We start from the raw sequence: 15201 nt of genomic DNA, 5'->3' as shown, positions 1-15201 counted from the left end.
CACAGATTCCCCCATAGCACCTCTCAACAATGCTCCACAGGGATCTCCTTTAGGAAAAGGAAGGAAATCCAGATGCCCATCTCACTTCAAACACCTCAGAATGCTAACAACAAAGTCAATGGTGGTTTTTGTGTTGTAGACACTTGGCAACAAGAAGTGGAGTAAGAACAATAAGTCATTTCTGTTCTAAGAAGGCAGATATTTTTCAATTCAGCTGCCCTCACCATCAATTGTTACCAACACCACAACATGTTAAACAATTGTGTCAATGTGTAGATCTTACATTGGTTCCGACTGAAGGCTTATTATACTGGCACCAGCCCTTTTATGAATGGTAAGAGCCTGATACAAAACCCAGTGAAGTCAATTGAAGGCCTCCATTTTGTTCAGTGGGCTTTATATCAAAGCTAAGGAGAATGAATTTTCTGATATAAGTCTGCTGGATTGGATCTGCAGACCAGAAAAGACCCACACGCATGAGAGAGACAAGCATTCATTAGAGAGACTTTTCCATGCATCTGTGATCAAACCATAGCCTGCCCCTGATACATATACTTATATAGTTGGTGTCACTGACACACAGGCTGCTGATTGTCTTTCCCAGGGAGGGAGTATTGTTGAGAAACAGTGAAAATAAATGGGAAAATGAATGTATAGTGGGTAAACCTAGAGGGTTCCCGTTCAGAATTAAGCCCAACTGTTGTCCAAAAAAGTCTGAATAACCAGATTCTTTTGGAGTACAAATCAGAAAGATTTTATCAACAGATACTTTTATCTTAGTATCTCTGTAAAAGTTACTGAACTTTAATAAGCGATGCCCCGAGACATTTGTCAGAGGTAATAACAACACTGAAATCCTCAGATGGGAAATTCTATGTAAGTGCAAAGTGCTTTATGAACATTAATGGATTAACCATCAGACAGGCTGGTGGGATAGCTAGCTATACTTATCCTCATTTTATATATGGAAAAAGGGAAGTTCAAATAAGTTAAGTGACTTGCCTATGATCTCATAGGAAATTTGTGGAAAAGTTGGACACAGATCCCAGATCTCCTAACTCTTGGTTCTGTGCCTTAACCGCATGATGATCCCTACTGCCTTGCAGGCTAGTTTCTGTACTAGTTTAATGCCACTAAAATAACTTTACTGCTTAATATTCAAACAAAATATTTCATGTTTACATTGAAACTTTCTCATTCTAATTGTTAAGCCAGTGTTAAAACTGTGCTGAGCCAAAATGGGTGCAGTGTTCTTTTAAACAATTCCTTCTGTATTTACTGGATATTTACAGTCTACAGCCTTTGTTTTTAGTTCAAGATTATAGATAGCAGAACAGATTTATATCAATACAGCATACTGTAGCTAATACTAGAAGTCCCAGGAGCTGATTCCTCAGTAGGCTGACCTGCTCAATGGAAAGCCATACAAGACAATAGAACCTCTCCCCCCCCCCCCCCAAAAAAAAAAAAAAAAGATTAGATACAAGGAACGATGTTAATGCAACCTTAGGGCTAAGATTTTAAAGCCACAAAAGATGGGGAAGTTGGATTTAAGGTTCCCATGGCAATCCCTGTGCAGTGTGCGTAAGTATTCTGATGTCTTCAGGACATGACTACATGATGCTGGACAGCATGATGTATTCTTAGGCAAATATTTATTTTACTTATATGGGTTAGCCAAAGGGCAGCACTTCCTGGAGTATTGCCTCAAGGCTGTCCAGTCAGTGGGATCGCTTTTAAGATATACAAAGAATGACTTCTGGATGAAACTAGCTTAGCATAGCTCCTACTAGCTTGGCTGAAAGGTGGTGTGACTTTGGTTCCTTTGGTGACTTCTGATGCTTCCAGATGCTGAGGGTCCTGAGGTAACGGATGTACATAAAATCAGCCCCCAGGATAACTCCACTGACTTCCATGGCATTACACCACAGATACATTTCACTCACAGTGACTAGCCATTCGTTGGATGGGACAAAGTGGGTCAGTCTGTGAATGTAAAACAGAGCAGCCCTGACTGTGTATATGGAGTGGTTGTGGATGTGTGTGAAGAAGCTGAGAAGTGGCTATGCAGTAGCCTTGTCCCCCCACAGAGGTCCTACTTTCAGGAGGTCAGGGGGATCTTGAACAGGAGCTATTTGCAGTCCCTTTCCCTGATCTCACTTCACACTCCCCTCACCCTGTTTCTCCCCAGCCACTGTGGGTGAACTAGCATTACGAGGGGGACAAATGGGGCCCAGCCAGAGCTATATCTCCCCTCCTCCCAACACCCAGACCTGTGCGGGAGAGAACACTTCTTCCTCTGGGGACACTAGAACACAGGAGCTGCCTCCTCTCCCCTCCACCCACATGTGTCCTTGGGGGGAAATAGCAGGAAGGAGTCAGCCAGAGTCTCCAGCTGGTAGGAGCAACTGCAGAAGCAGACTAAGCAGGGACCATCAGACATCCTAAGAACTTCCTACAGTTTTGATCAAACTTCCTCTGCTCTGTGCTGATTGGCTGCTTGCTCCGACCCTCTCTCACCTCCCAACCTCTTCACCCCAGGTTCACGCTACACCTGCACCTCTTCTCCCCGGCTCTGCTCCCCTCACTCCTCTTCCCACTCCCCGGCCTCTTGCAAAAAAATGCCTGAGGCTTCTAACTCCACACAGGACTCATTGCTAAGAATCGCTAGCAGAGATAGGCACCTCCCTGCAGCCCAGACTCAGTGCCTATCTCTGTGAGAGGGGAAGGTCTTAGCACACACTCCTCTTGCCAGCATCTCCCATTGGCTAGCTTAGGCGACTCCCTGCCTAGCTTGCTGGCTTTTGTGAATTGCAGTCGAATGTGCCTCTCTCCCCCCATTCATTGTATAGGGAGCCTGGGCACCTAACTCAGACTTTGTGAATTGCAGTGTGTTCCTATGATTTTCTAGGCACTTGAAAGTTAGGCGTTGGATGCTGAGCATTGCAATATCTAATTACCTTTGTGAATCTAGGCCTTTCCCCTGGCTGTTGCCCCTTATGCTTTTGTAAGTAGCAATCATAACCTCTTCCCTGGGTCTTCTTTTCTTCTGACAAAATACGACCAGTTGTCTTAACCTTTCTTCTTCAGATCCAGGGTCTATGCTAATGTCCTTTTGTACTACCAGATCAATTCAAAAGGCAGGGAGACATTTGTCGTGTCACCTGCTCCTGAGTTGAGGGAGCTGAAAGGTAGCATGGAATCAGCTACATTTTCCCTGCCCTTCTACAAAGTGTTTTGCTCCAGTGCAACTGTGCATTTAACCAAATATGCCATCTAAAGCTCAACAAGTCCACTTCAATGTCGGGCTACCAGACACCATCATTTATGAGAAGTTGCCTTGTACGGCTGTTGTTCAACATGGCAGGTTGGAGCTGGATTGATTAAACAAAATATCATGCCTACCCCCGGAGGTTTGCAGGTGCACCAGACGTCCAGAAGGACAGCATCTTGCAGACTGGAATTAGCCATCTCTAAGCTAAAATCATGTTACCCAGCTAAAAACCACCTTGCATGCCAAAGATAAATGGGAAAATATATCTTTAAGTAAAAATGTCATTATAAAAATGTCTCATTGTGTGTAAAAGACAGAATGAAACCAGTTTTAAGAGCATACCTTGTGACATTGGTGGTTTTTTTCCCCCCAACACAATGCAGGGGTGGTGAGAGTTTTTCACTAATGCCTTTGTTAAGCTCTCCTAGTGGGAATGATTGATTTACAGAGTTCACATGCATGTCTCTCTGACTGCCAACAAAACCTATTTGCCCTGCTCATGACAAAAACACAATTTAATGTGGGATTCCTCACCAAAGGGAGACAGGTGAAAGAAATGTCTGTTTTAGATTTTTGTTGCAAAGTGTGTGTTATTTGACCAATACCAGCAGGAGCACAATCCTTGACAATGTGAAATTTGCTGAGAAGCCTTGTTAACAAAGGATTACCACATGCCCTTTCCCAGGGTCAAACTTATTATTACACAAAGACGGGTATTCTGTATATTATATTTTTTCTTCTTGCATTTTAAACTAATGTTTTAAATCAATAATGTACCAAATGTCGTTCTTAACCTGGCTACCAGGCACATTCAGCCCATGCTGCTACAGTTGAATTTTTTTTTTTTTTAATTTTAAACTTTGATGAATGAATATAATGAAATGAGAGAACATGGGTCAGTTCCTCAGCTGGTGTAAATTCCCATTGATTCTACTTCTCCATCTTCAGTGTATGAAACCAGCAATCTAATGTGTGATGAAATGTGGGACATGTGTATTGTGTCGCATGCCCTGAATATACAGAATATAATGTTTTAAACTAGTTTTAAAGGATGTTTAATTAAATAAACCACTTTTGAAAAAGAAAGCTGGAAGAACAAATTCTATCACATGCAACCATAAGAATCCCCACATGGGTCAAGAACAGAATTTAAACCCAGGCCCTGAACAGGGGGTTGGACTAGATGACCTCCTGAGGTCTCTTCCAACCCTAATCTTCTATGATTCTATGATTCTATATCCTCAGTAGAGACCAGGAGCGGCGCCAAGGTTTTTGCCACCCTAGGCGGCAGCGCTCCTCCTCTGAGCATTCCATGGTGGGGGTCCTTCCGCTGCGCATCTTTGGGACACTTCGGCGGCGGGTCCCGGAGTGAGTGAAGGACCCGGTGCCGAATTTCCGTCGAAGACCCAGAGTGGAAGGACCCCCTGCCGCCGAATTTCTGCCAAGAACGGCAAAATGCCACCCCCCAAATCCTGCCGCCCTAGGCGACCGCCTAGGGTCGCCTAGTAGAAGCGCCGGCCCTGTAGAGACTATGATCACTTGAGTTTAAGGAATACCAGTGAATCTCTCCCTGGATCAGCCACTGGAGGAGACTTGGTACATGTGTTGCTCATGGGTTACACAACTCTTTGCGAGGGTGAAGTAAAATACTAAAGATCAGAAATCCTGGTTTCTATCCATTGGTGCAATATAGTGATTAGAGAGAGGGTAATCAAAGCACATAGATGGCACATTCAACCCTGAAAGCCTGAGTGTGTAAGACTTGGGTCTGCCACATTAGAAAGTAGTCTATTCCCAATTCTCTCTGAACATACTTTATGCAAACGCTCATTAAATTGTTGATGCAATAGGAAGCTAATACTAGACTGCCTTTTAGAGTTGGGATAAGAGGCCTTGATTAGTTATAAGAACTGAGTGGCACATAAAAATATCTACACTAGAGATGAGATTGGCGCTTAAGGTCTGCTGGCTAACGGCTCAGCATGCTTTTCCCTCAGGCACTTGGAAGGGACTCTTTGGGGTGTGTTTGCAATGCCTTTGCAGTGTAGCAGGACAGGCAGCATGATTGAGTCAAAACGTGGGCCATCTGCATAACCTGCCACACTTACAACTGTTATTGCTCTTAATGGTCTTACACCAATTTATACCAGCTAAGGGTCTGGCAAATAGACAATGTAGAGAGTTTCTTCAGCTTTCTTCAGTAACACGATTTCTTTAAAAAAGAGAGAAAAAAAGAAAAGAAATTAGTGAATTTTGTGCTTATCACAAGGGACAGCTCAACTCCTTCAGAGAATGACATCCTCTGTCTCAGTGGTTCTCAACCAGAGATACGCGTACCCCTGGGGATATGCAGAGGTTTTCCAGGGGGTACATCAACTCATCTAGATATTTGCCTACATTTTATAAGAGGCTATCTAAAAAGCACTAGCAAAATCAGTACAAAGTTAAATTTCATGCAATGGTTTGTTTATACCACAGTTGCCAACTTTCACGTGGTAAATAAGCACCCCAACTTTCACAATAAGCCAAAAATCAAGCTAATCCCATTTCAAAACAAGGCCAAAACAAGCCAATCCCTAAGAACCCCAACACTCTATATGACTAGATCCCCCCGGCGTGCAGTCTGGAACTGTGGTGGGCCCACTGTGGACCCCTGACTCTCTCCCCACCCTTGCCCCTGTTTGCTGGGAGCCGATCAAAAAAAAGAAGCAACAAACTGCAACAAGCAACAAGCCAAAAACTAGCCAACAAGCAACTCACAAGCCAATTAAGCCAAAAACAAGCCCAATTTCTGCGTTTTTTTCGCGGGTTTGGCATGTCTGGTTTATACTGCTCTATGTACAATACACCGAAATGTAAGTACGATATTTATTTTCCAATTGATTTATTTTATAATGATATGGTAAAAATGAGAAAGTCAGCAATTTTTCAGTAATAGTGTGCTGTGACACTTGTATTTTTATGTCTGACTTTGTAAGCAAGTAGTTTTTTAAGGGAGGTGAAACTTGGGGGTAGGCAAGACAAATCAGACTTCTGAAAGAGGTACAGTAGTCTGGAAAGGTTGAGAGCCACTGCTCTATCTAACCCCACACATTTTAATTCCTTCTACTATTCATTGCATTTGATTAATCTTTGTTTGTATCACTCAGCCATGTGACAAGCAGTCATCTTACTTAGTTACTGGCTAGTTCCATGTGGACAGTCACATCATCCCGGCCCTTATTTGCAGTGTAAGCAGGGAGGCCCAGGATTGAATAACCCATCCATACCAGAAGTAGTTCATCCACAGTAGGATGAATGGGATATCAGTGGAGCTGTATGGGGAAACTTGCGGTAATGAATTCCTCCCAGTGAGCCATATCACATTAACACTTATTGGCTCCCATGTGGTCAATCTAAACAAGAAGGCCAAGGGTTTTATAGGCCCAGAGACTGAGCTACCTTCTTTCCCCCCACCCTTGAGTGGTTCATAAAGAACAGGAATAAAGTAGTATTGGTAGAGCAATGTGGGGGAGCTTTGCTGGCATGAGACCAACTCACCTGGCTGTTTGCTAGAGCCAGGGCTGAGGGAAACAGAGAGACTACAATTAGATACAATAAAAAAAAGGAGGCCCTGAAATGCCTCTGCCAGTGCCTTGGCTAAATGGAGGACATTGGTCTGCAGCGCTGGCCCCTTCTGTAAGCAATACATTCACTAAACTAAAATAATTTTAAAGAAAACACGTTGCTGCAGAAAGTGCTTAAGTGGTATATTTTCAAAATAGGGGCTTTCACTTTTTAATTGTATCCAACCACAAAAGCAAAATTAAAACGTTTTAATTTAATGAGAAGCTGGATATGAGTCAGCAGTGTGCCCTTGTTGCCAAAAAGGCCAAGGGAATATTGAGCTTTATTAGTAGGAGCATTGCCAGCAGATCGAGCAAAGTGATTATTCCCCTCTATTCGGCACTCATGAGGCCACACCTGAAGAATTGCATTCAGTTTTGGTCCCCCCACTACAGAAGGGATGTGGACACGTTGGAGAGAGTCCAGCGGAGGACAACGAAAATGATTAGGGGGCTGGGGCACATGATTTACGAGGAGAAGCTGAGGGAACTGGGGTTATTTAGTCTGTAGAAGAGAAGAGTGAGGAGGGATTTGATAGCAGCCTTCAACTACCTGAAGGGGGTTCCAAAGAGGATGGAGCTCGGCTGTTCTCAGTGGTGGCAGATGACAGAACAAAAAGCAATGGTCTCAAGTTGCAGTGCGGGAGGTCTAGGTTGGATATTAGGAAACACTATTTCACTAGGAGGGTGGTGAAGCACTGGAATGTGTTACCTAGGGATGTGGTGGAATCTCCATCCTTAGAGTTTTTTAAGGCCAGCTTAACAAAGCCTTGGCTGGGATGGTTTAGTTGGTGTTGGTCCTGCTTTGAGCAGGGGATTGGACTAGATGACCTCCTGAGGTCTCTTCCAACCCTAATATTCTGTGATTCTATAAGTTTAAAAAAAATTGTCTCAGCTGTAGTGATATGGGCTGACTGCAGCTAGTAGCCAGGCTCAGAGAAGAATAAACATATTACTAGTTTAAAATTAGAATGTAATTTTCCTTCTTACATTTCAAAATTGCCATGGGCTGAATGCCCTTCTCTGCATGATTATTAGGGACATTCAGCATTGCTTGCCACCGCAGAGGTAACTGAGTAAGAACCATGTGCAGACTATTGAAGTGGTTGTGTAAGCTTCCCTACACTGTCCCACTGATATGCCTCACTCCAGGATGAGCCATTCTGGGCACAGTGGAGGGAGAAGGTCATTCATGTGCTATGCCCACTCAAATCCTGGGCCTGCCTGGGTAGACTGACAACCAGGGTGCCAATAAATACCAGTTTAGTATGCCTGTCCATGTGGTACTGCCCTGAGACCATCTAAAACATTACAAAAACAGCATTAAATTACAGTTAAGGCTACTTAGCACTCCACACTCTCAATGCTTTAAAATAAGGAAATTAAAATATAAGTTTCTTCATATCTACATCATTAGTCACTTAAAAACATAGGCACATCCCTTTTGAATATGCATTCTGAGGAGTGAAGTAATGCTATAATCATATTTATACATTTTAAAATGTATATTCTTATTCCTGAAGAAGAATCCTAAATCATTCTTCTTAACCTTAACTACAACTATGACCACTGCTGGAATATTGTGTCCAGTTCTGGTGTCCACAATTCAAGAAGGATGTGGATAAATTGGAGAAGGTTCAGAGAAGAGCCACAAGAATGATTTAATGATGAGAAAACGTGCTTTATCGTGATAGACAATAGGAGCTCAATCTATTTATTTTGACAAAGAGAAGGTTAAAGTGTGATTTGATTGCAGTCTATAAGAACCTACATGAGGCATAAGTATTTGATAATGGGATCTTCAGTCTATCAGGGAAAGATATAATACGATCCAATGTATGGAAGTTGAAGCTAGACAAATTCAAACTGGAAATTATGAGTAAATTTTTAATAGTAAGGGTGACTCATGGTGGATTCTCCATCATTGGCAATTTTTAAATCATGATTTGATGTTTTTCTAGATGGTCTTTTGGGGAAGTTCTATGCTATGTGTTACACAATGATCCCTTCTGGCCTTGGAATCTTTTCTGCAGTCTTAAGCTATTTGTTTCTACAATCAGTTATTTTTATCTATTATCTGTGGTCCTAGTTAAGGTTATGAAGCACAATTTTAAAAATGTTATACATTTTTACAGTGGATAAACGAGATTATGTTGTATTATTTAATGCTTTAGAATCTTTACTGAGAAAAGACGGGCAAGTTGTGGTTTTGTATTATGTAGAGAAACTGGAGGGTAAGTGACTTGACATTTCCACTCTTCTCTTGATAGATCCTGATCCTGTGATGTGATGGGGCTCCCTGTGGACACTGCTGCCAGCCTACATGCATCAAATTGCAGGATTGGGCCATAGATGGGATTAGTAATTCACAACCTCTAGATCTTGTGTGGAAACTAGGATAGCAGCAAACTCCAGGATGTACCTAAAAAGTGTACTGACCTGCCTTGCTTGTATACTTTACATATGTAACAGTGGTGACATCTAGTGGTCAGCTTTTGACCATGGTCAACATCACATTATCTTAAGTCCTCTGTTCCATGGAAGATGCTAGAATAGTAGTTGATTGTTTATAATGTAGCTAGTAGTCACTGCATGATAGGATGTAATGAACAATATTGTTTGGATTTCAGTCTCTCATTGGGTACCAATGAAGCCAGTCTGCCAGTGTCACCTTAGTTCCATAGATATTAGTCTATATAACAACCAACAAGCCAGACAAGAACAGAATGGTGTACAAATAACCATTTACCTGCATTTACACAAAAGGTGTGTTTTTAGAACTGCATTGGGGAAGTCACTATTGTAATGCGCAGGATGCAATAGAAAATGACACCTCGCTTCATGTCTTACCAAAATCCTCAGCCAAGTTTGTGCACAGCTCAAGCAGATAGTGCAAAGGTGGTTTTAAGTCATTTTGTGTACCCCTGACTTGACTCTGGACTAGGCTGGTCTGTGCATGTAAGTTAGGGAAGTTGTTTGGCTGTTCTAAATCACACTAGCTGCTAATGGCCGGAAGAGTCAGTCACTGATTGTCAGGGTGCAGAGACACTTCAGCCACACCCCTTTCTCCTTGGCAATGTTACCAACACTGGATGGAGGGAGGAGAATGATGCTGGTGCTATTATGCTGGCTTTATGATACCACAGACTCCACTAGGGCCATCTAAACCAAAGCAGCCCAGACACAGGAGATCCCCTAGGAACCTGGGTGCTCCATGAAGCCGTGTTGGTTATTTGATAGGTGGTGTTCTTCTCTGCCACTTAGCATGAATGCATTATCACAGGAGAATGCTAGGGGATTCTTGGTGCTGCAGGGATTTGGCTGAGATGTACAGCAGAGATCCTGACCACTCATAGCAATAAGAGATCCCCTTATGCTTATTCATAAGAGTAGGAGTTTCAGCCATGGTGCTGGACAAATTACAACCTGTCACTCTGAATTCCTCCTTACAGTTTCAGCTGGTTATGGTATTCATCGCTGCTTTTTCAACTGAATGAGTGCTGTGAAAAAGCTGCTGTGTTTTACTGCAGAGGTGAATCAAGTGTAGGTTGCATATGTATAGTTCTTTCAGGCAGGGGCTAAGTCTTGTGTTTGCACAGCACCATATATCTCTGCAGTTGCATATAAATAGCTTATAAAGTACTTTGGAATGAAAGACACTAGCATACATATCAGTTGAGATAAATGCCACAGCAGAATATAACAGCTTTCAAATGTAGTTTATTCTACAAACATTTAGAGCAGCATCCTTTAGTAAATTTCCACAATTGTACAGATTACTGGAAGGAAAAGCAAAGGAGGGAAGGAACCTCATTAAAAGGTCAGCGAACACTCACAGCTATGTTCTAAACTATTCACAGGTGAAGCATTAAAAATAGATGTTTCTCCAGCACTTTGTCTTTATGGCTTTTTCTCTTGGCATTTTGTCTCCACACAGTCACACTCATCTACATGAACATATGTGTATTCGATTCTCTTCCTCTTAGAGCAAATCAATTCCACCTTCATCTCATGGCTCTTTGTTTCATGGCAGCAAGTGCATTTGTGTTTCATTTTACTGACATCAAAAGCATACCTGGGGGAACAAAACTAATAGATCAATCAATTAGCTATCGCTTTCCTGCTCTTCATTACCATTAGCTTCCCCTAGAACTGTGAGTGGGGAAGGAAAACTTTAGTGTTTCTTCTGCTTGTAAGCAGCAGGGGGAAAAACAATATCAGTAACAGCCTCTTCTCAGGACATTAGTAGTCCTGGTGGGCCTGATCCAAAGACCTCTGAAGTTGATGGAAAAACTCCCACCTGAAGTAAGTGGGAGGCTTTCCATAGACTTAAAGGGCCATGGACCAGGCCCCAAATGACCACACAGAAAGGAAGAATCAGCCTAATGCAGAGCCCAAACTGCAAGTAAAAAAAACCAAACATTTAAAAATGTGTAAGTAAAAATGTGTTAGTTAACCTGTTAAACATGACCTATTTACCTAGCCTAGATCTGGCAATCCTAGTGACAAAACAGGCAAGCATGACATGTAGTCTCATGGCTAAAAAGCTGGCGCTCTGCTCATCCTGCTTCCTTTTCAGAGGATCAAGGAAAAGGGTTAATGGAGATAGTAGCTGTGATCCTGCAGGGGAAAGAACACGACATCACAAGACATCACATAAGCATAGAGAAGCAGTTTCTTACTTACACAGAGTATGTACCGCAGGACCCTTCACATGAAGGCACTAGGACAGGAGCTGCTGATTTACAGCTCTTGTGAGTGATGTATTCTTTTTTCAGCTTCAGTTTGCAAACATTTGACAATGGGATACCTAGGAGGGAAGGATCCTATTAGCCTGACTCAGATTAGAGTTAAAGCACTGAGAGATATCTGCTAAGCAACCAAGTCTTGTCTCTGTCTTCTTAAGAACAGTTAGAGTTCAAATAGCCAAGGAGAGTTTAAAGGCCGCAGTTGAGCAAAGCATTTACACACTTGCATAAGTATTTTGCTGATTAAGGATAGTCTTAAACATGGGCTTAAAAGCACATGCTTAACTGCTTTGTTGGATCAGGGCCCGAGGCAGATACAATTGTATATTTTTTATACAGCCTACATTTCTGTAACAACATTTGTTAGCTAATTGTCACTTTTATGGCTTTACAGCAGCCAACACTGTTTAGCATAGGTCCTACAGTAACAGAACCATGCTTTCTATGCAGTTCCTAGATGCCAGAATCCAGAACACATTCTCTAACAGGTTACATCATTCTTTCATCAGGAACTTAGTCTAAACTATAAATATCTCACTTCTTTATAAAACCAAGATAGGGAGAGCATGAAGATTTTTCCAGTGGCACCACTGGAAGACTAGGCTGGTTTTGAGCCTAATAAAACAAAGAACTGAGCACCTCCCGAGAAGTGATAACTGCCCTCACATCCCACTGACTTCGGTGGAGTTGAGGGCATTCATTACCTTGCAGGATCAGGGCCACAATGAATGGAGAGCCTGACAATGTTTGATTAATGAATCGCTGGATTGACCATACTCACATGTCTTACAACATCCATCTGAAGTTGTCGCAACAGTTCCCTATATTGAAAGGAAACAGAACCAGAATTGCTCAGATTCTAATCTTAGATGTGCTCGTTGCAGACTGAACAGCAGCAATAAGAGGTTTCTAATAATGAGACACAGTGCCCAATCAATCCACTGGTCCACTATCACAAAGCTGCTTGTACCATTCACTTATACCATTCCAGCTACAAAATACTCACTGGGACACAGTTTGACGGATCAAACGCTGGGCAGGATATTATTGTGCTAGTCAAAACAAACTGGCCTGATGACTGAGTGCAATTATACAGAGTACAGTTATCCTCCAGAACTTTATAGGTCTTCCCAACCTGAATAAAGCAGAAAAAATAAAGTTATCCTGAGACAACACATGATCCAACATAGGGACAGGATTTTTCTTCTGTCTTGAAAGGTATTAGCAACTCCCGAAATTTCATCCTGCATTAACTCCCTTAGGATGCTTTGACAATCCCATCTGTAATTGTTACCTGAGTTGAAATAATCAAAGGCTCACAACAGTAGGGATATTAAGAGACATACCAAGGCCCACAGTTATGCATTGATGTGTGTGGTGTTACTATTTATGGGAGAAGATAGGCATGGAGGAAAATCCCTTTTTTCCCTCTAGATTTTCTCCAATTTTCTTTTTTCAGCGGGTACAGGGGGGAAAAGAGCATGAAATGGGAAGTCAGCCTTTATAACAGAGGTCAAAAGATTAATAACAAAATATAGCTACCTTTGGACAAAATTAACTTTTTGAAGTTGGCGAAAGTAGTCTACATATCAGTGACCAGGGAATACAAAAATCAGATAAAGGAGATGGTGGATGTGAGAGCTACCATATAAGCCACTAGTCACTGTGTCAGTGCACAGGCTGGTTAAGATTGTCACCTGTTCTAAACAGATACACTTTGCAATGCAGCAGAGAGAAAGACACTAGTCTAAGACTCAGGAGACTTTGTGTGGCCTTGGTCAGGTCTGTCAGTCTCTGTCTCAGCTGCCCATCTGTAAAATGGGGATAACACTTCCTTACCTCACAGAGGTACTGCATAAATAACTCAGTAATGATTGAGGTGCTCAGATACTGTGATGGGGGGAGGGCATATAAATACCTAGGTAGATTCACTTCAGAAATACTTTATTTCATAAAGGCATTAACTTCCTCATGCTGCAACACATAGTGGGACTCAATTTTTAAGCAGAACTCTCCATTGAAGTTGACGGGAAACTGTATTTCTAAAATGAGGGCCCAGTGTCATATTGCAATTCCTTGGCGAGCAGGGGAACACACACACACCTCAATGGTCACAATGCCAGATGGAAGCTTCGCCACACAGGCCACCTGCACACACTGACCGCAACACCTGCCTTCTTCTCTGGTGTAGCGGAAACCCTGGGGGCACAAATGCACCATCATTTAGCCACATCACCTGTGGCTTACCTGTGAAGAGCATTCAGACAAAATCCACATTGCCCTCCTTCATGCAATGGGGGAAAAACCCAACTGCCCTTGATTATACTTCTGGTTTTTTTGAAGGACTTTTGAACCCCATTGTTTGATGGAGTATTTCAAATCTGATGCTTAGACCCTCTCAGTCATCATATCAGCTTTTAATACTTTCCTAAATAGCCACCCTTTTGTCAGGGGCATCATCCCAGGTAATATGCTATTTCCTATCCTTATCTGAGCTGATATTCAAATTGGGCCAAAATATCTAACTCACCACACGTTACTTGCAAGATCCAAAGACAGCACTTTGTCTGGTACATTTTTCCACAGGTATGGTCACTATTTCAGACTTGCTGAGAAGACTGAAGGTCAGATTTATTTATAACTACTTTCACCTATTCCTCCTGTGTGGACTTCAGTCCTAGAATGAGGCATGTGTGGCTCCATCTGCATCATCCAGGGAGGAGCTAGAATGTTGCAGTATGCTTGGCCTTATGTGAGCAGGGGTGGGGCAGAAGATCAAGCTTTTCTGTACTCGCATTCAAGTTATATATTCAAGATTTTAAATACAGAGAGCTAGATTCAGCAAAGCTATTGCAGAGAGATACAAGCTACACCTCCCAGTGCCAGGAGAACTTTGTCCACTGAAAGAGCAAATCATCCCTGTGGATGGTAGCTGGTGTTTGCACCACTGCCCTCCACGGTGGTTCTACCAGAGAGGTTTAAGATTTAGCAGTGCACCATAAGAACTCAACCAGCAAGAGCTGCCTCAGAAATCCATGGAATCAGCAAACTCAACTGTCATGGAATTAGCCCATTGTCAACAACCAGCACCATTGACTTTTTGAGCAAATTTGGCATCTTTTAAATACATCCCCTGTGCTGTTAAGTGGAGTTGAAAACCCTTTTGTACCACCATAACAAACTCTCCAACCAGAACTCACTAGTGGATCTGGCTCAAGGACTTCTAAAAATCTTAACATACAGTATGTATATTGCCTACAAACAACTAATCCATTTAATTTTAGAACATTTAGTTTCATTGGGACATTTGTATCTGAGCCAAATCAGAATAGTTTTTCTAACATTTTTACCATATAGTGGTGATAGCCATCACCAAGGCAACTATGCAAACACCACCTTTCAGTGACTTTATCTTCCGCTTGTGGGTGGCGTTGCCATTTTATAGGAAACCTTTTTCCCATCATGCCTTTCTGGGACAGGCCCCTTAAATTTGCCAGAGACAAACAGCGACGGCTCTAAAGAAGTCATTTTGTAATTATCAGCTTGCTGCATCTTCCTCTCTTTAAGCAGGTTA

At 42.3% G+C, this 15201-nt stretch overlaps 1 protein-coding gene across 1 annotated transcript in view; it reads right to left on the bottom strand.

The window, feature by feature from the left end:
• Positions 1 to 10625: 10625 nt before the first annotated feature.
• LOC128836122 (mucin-5B-like) overlaps positions 10626 to 15201 on the bottom strand; it is a 69921-nt gene continuing 65345 nt past the window's right edge. The window contains exons 44-48 of the mRNA XM_054026137.1: positions 13731 to 13826; positions 12634 to 12762; positions 12409 to 12448; positions 11566 to 11689; positions 10626 to 10954 (exon numbers count right to left, since the gene is read on the bottom strand). Of these exons, the coding sequence (XP_053882112.1) occupies positions 10780 to 10954; positions 11566 to 11689; positions 12409 to 12448; positions 12634 to 12762; positions 13731 to 13826 (564 nt within the window). The 3' untranslated portion in view covers positions 10626 to 10779. The remainder of the gene's footprint in view (positions 10955 to 11565; positions 11690 to 12408; positions 12449 to 12633; positions 12763 to 13730; positions 13827 to 15201) is intronic.

The sequence above is a fragment of the Malaclemys terrapin genome, chromosome 4 (assembly GCF_027887155.1).
Source record: "Malaclemys terrapin pileata isolate rMalTer1 chromosome 4, rMalTer1.hap1, whole genome shotgun sequence".
NCBI lineage: Eukaryota > Metazoa > Chordata > Testudines > Emydidae > Malaclemys > Malaclemys terrapin.
Note: the sequence above shows the minus strand (reverse complement) of the source record. Positions and strands in the feature narration are given on the sequence as shown.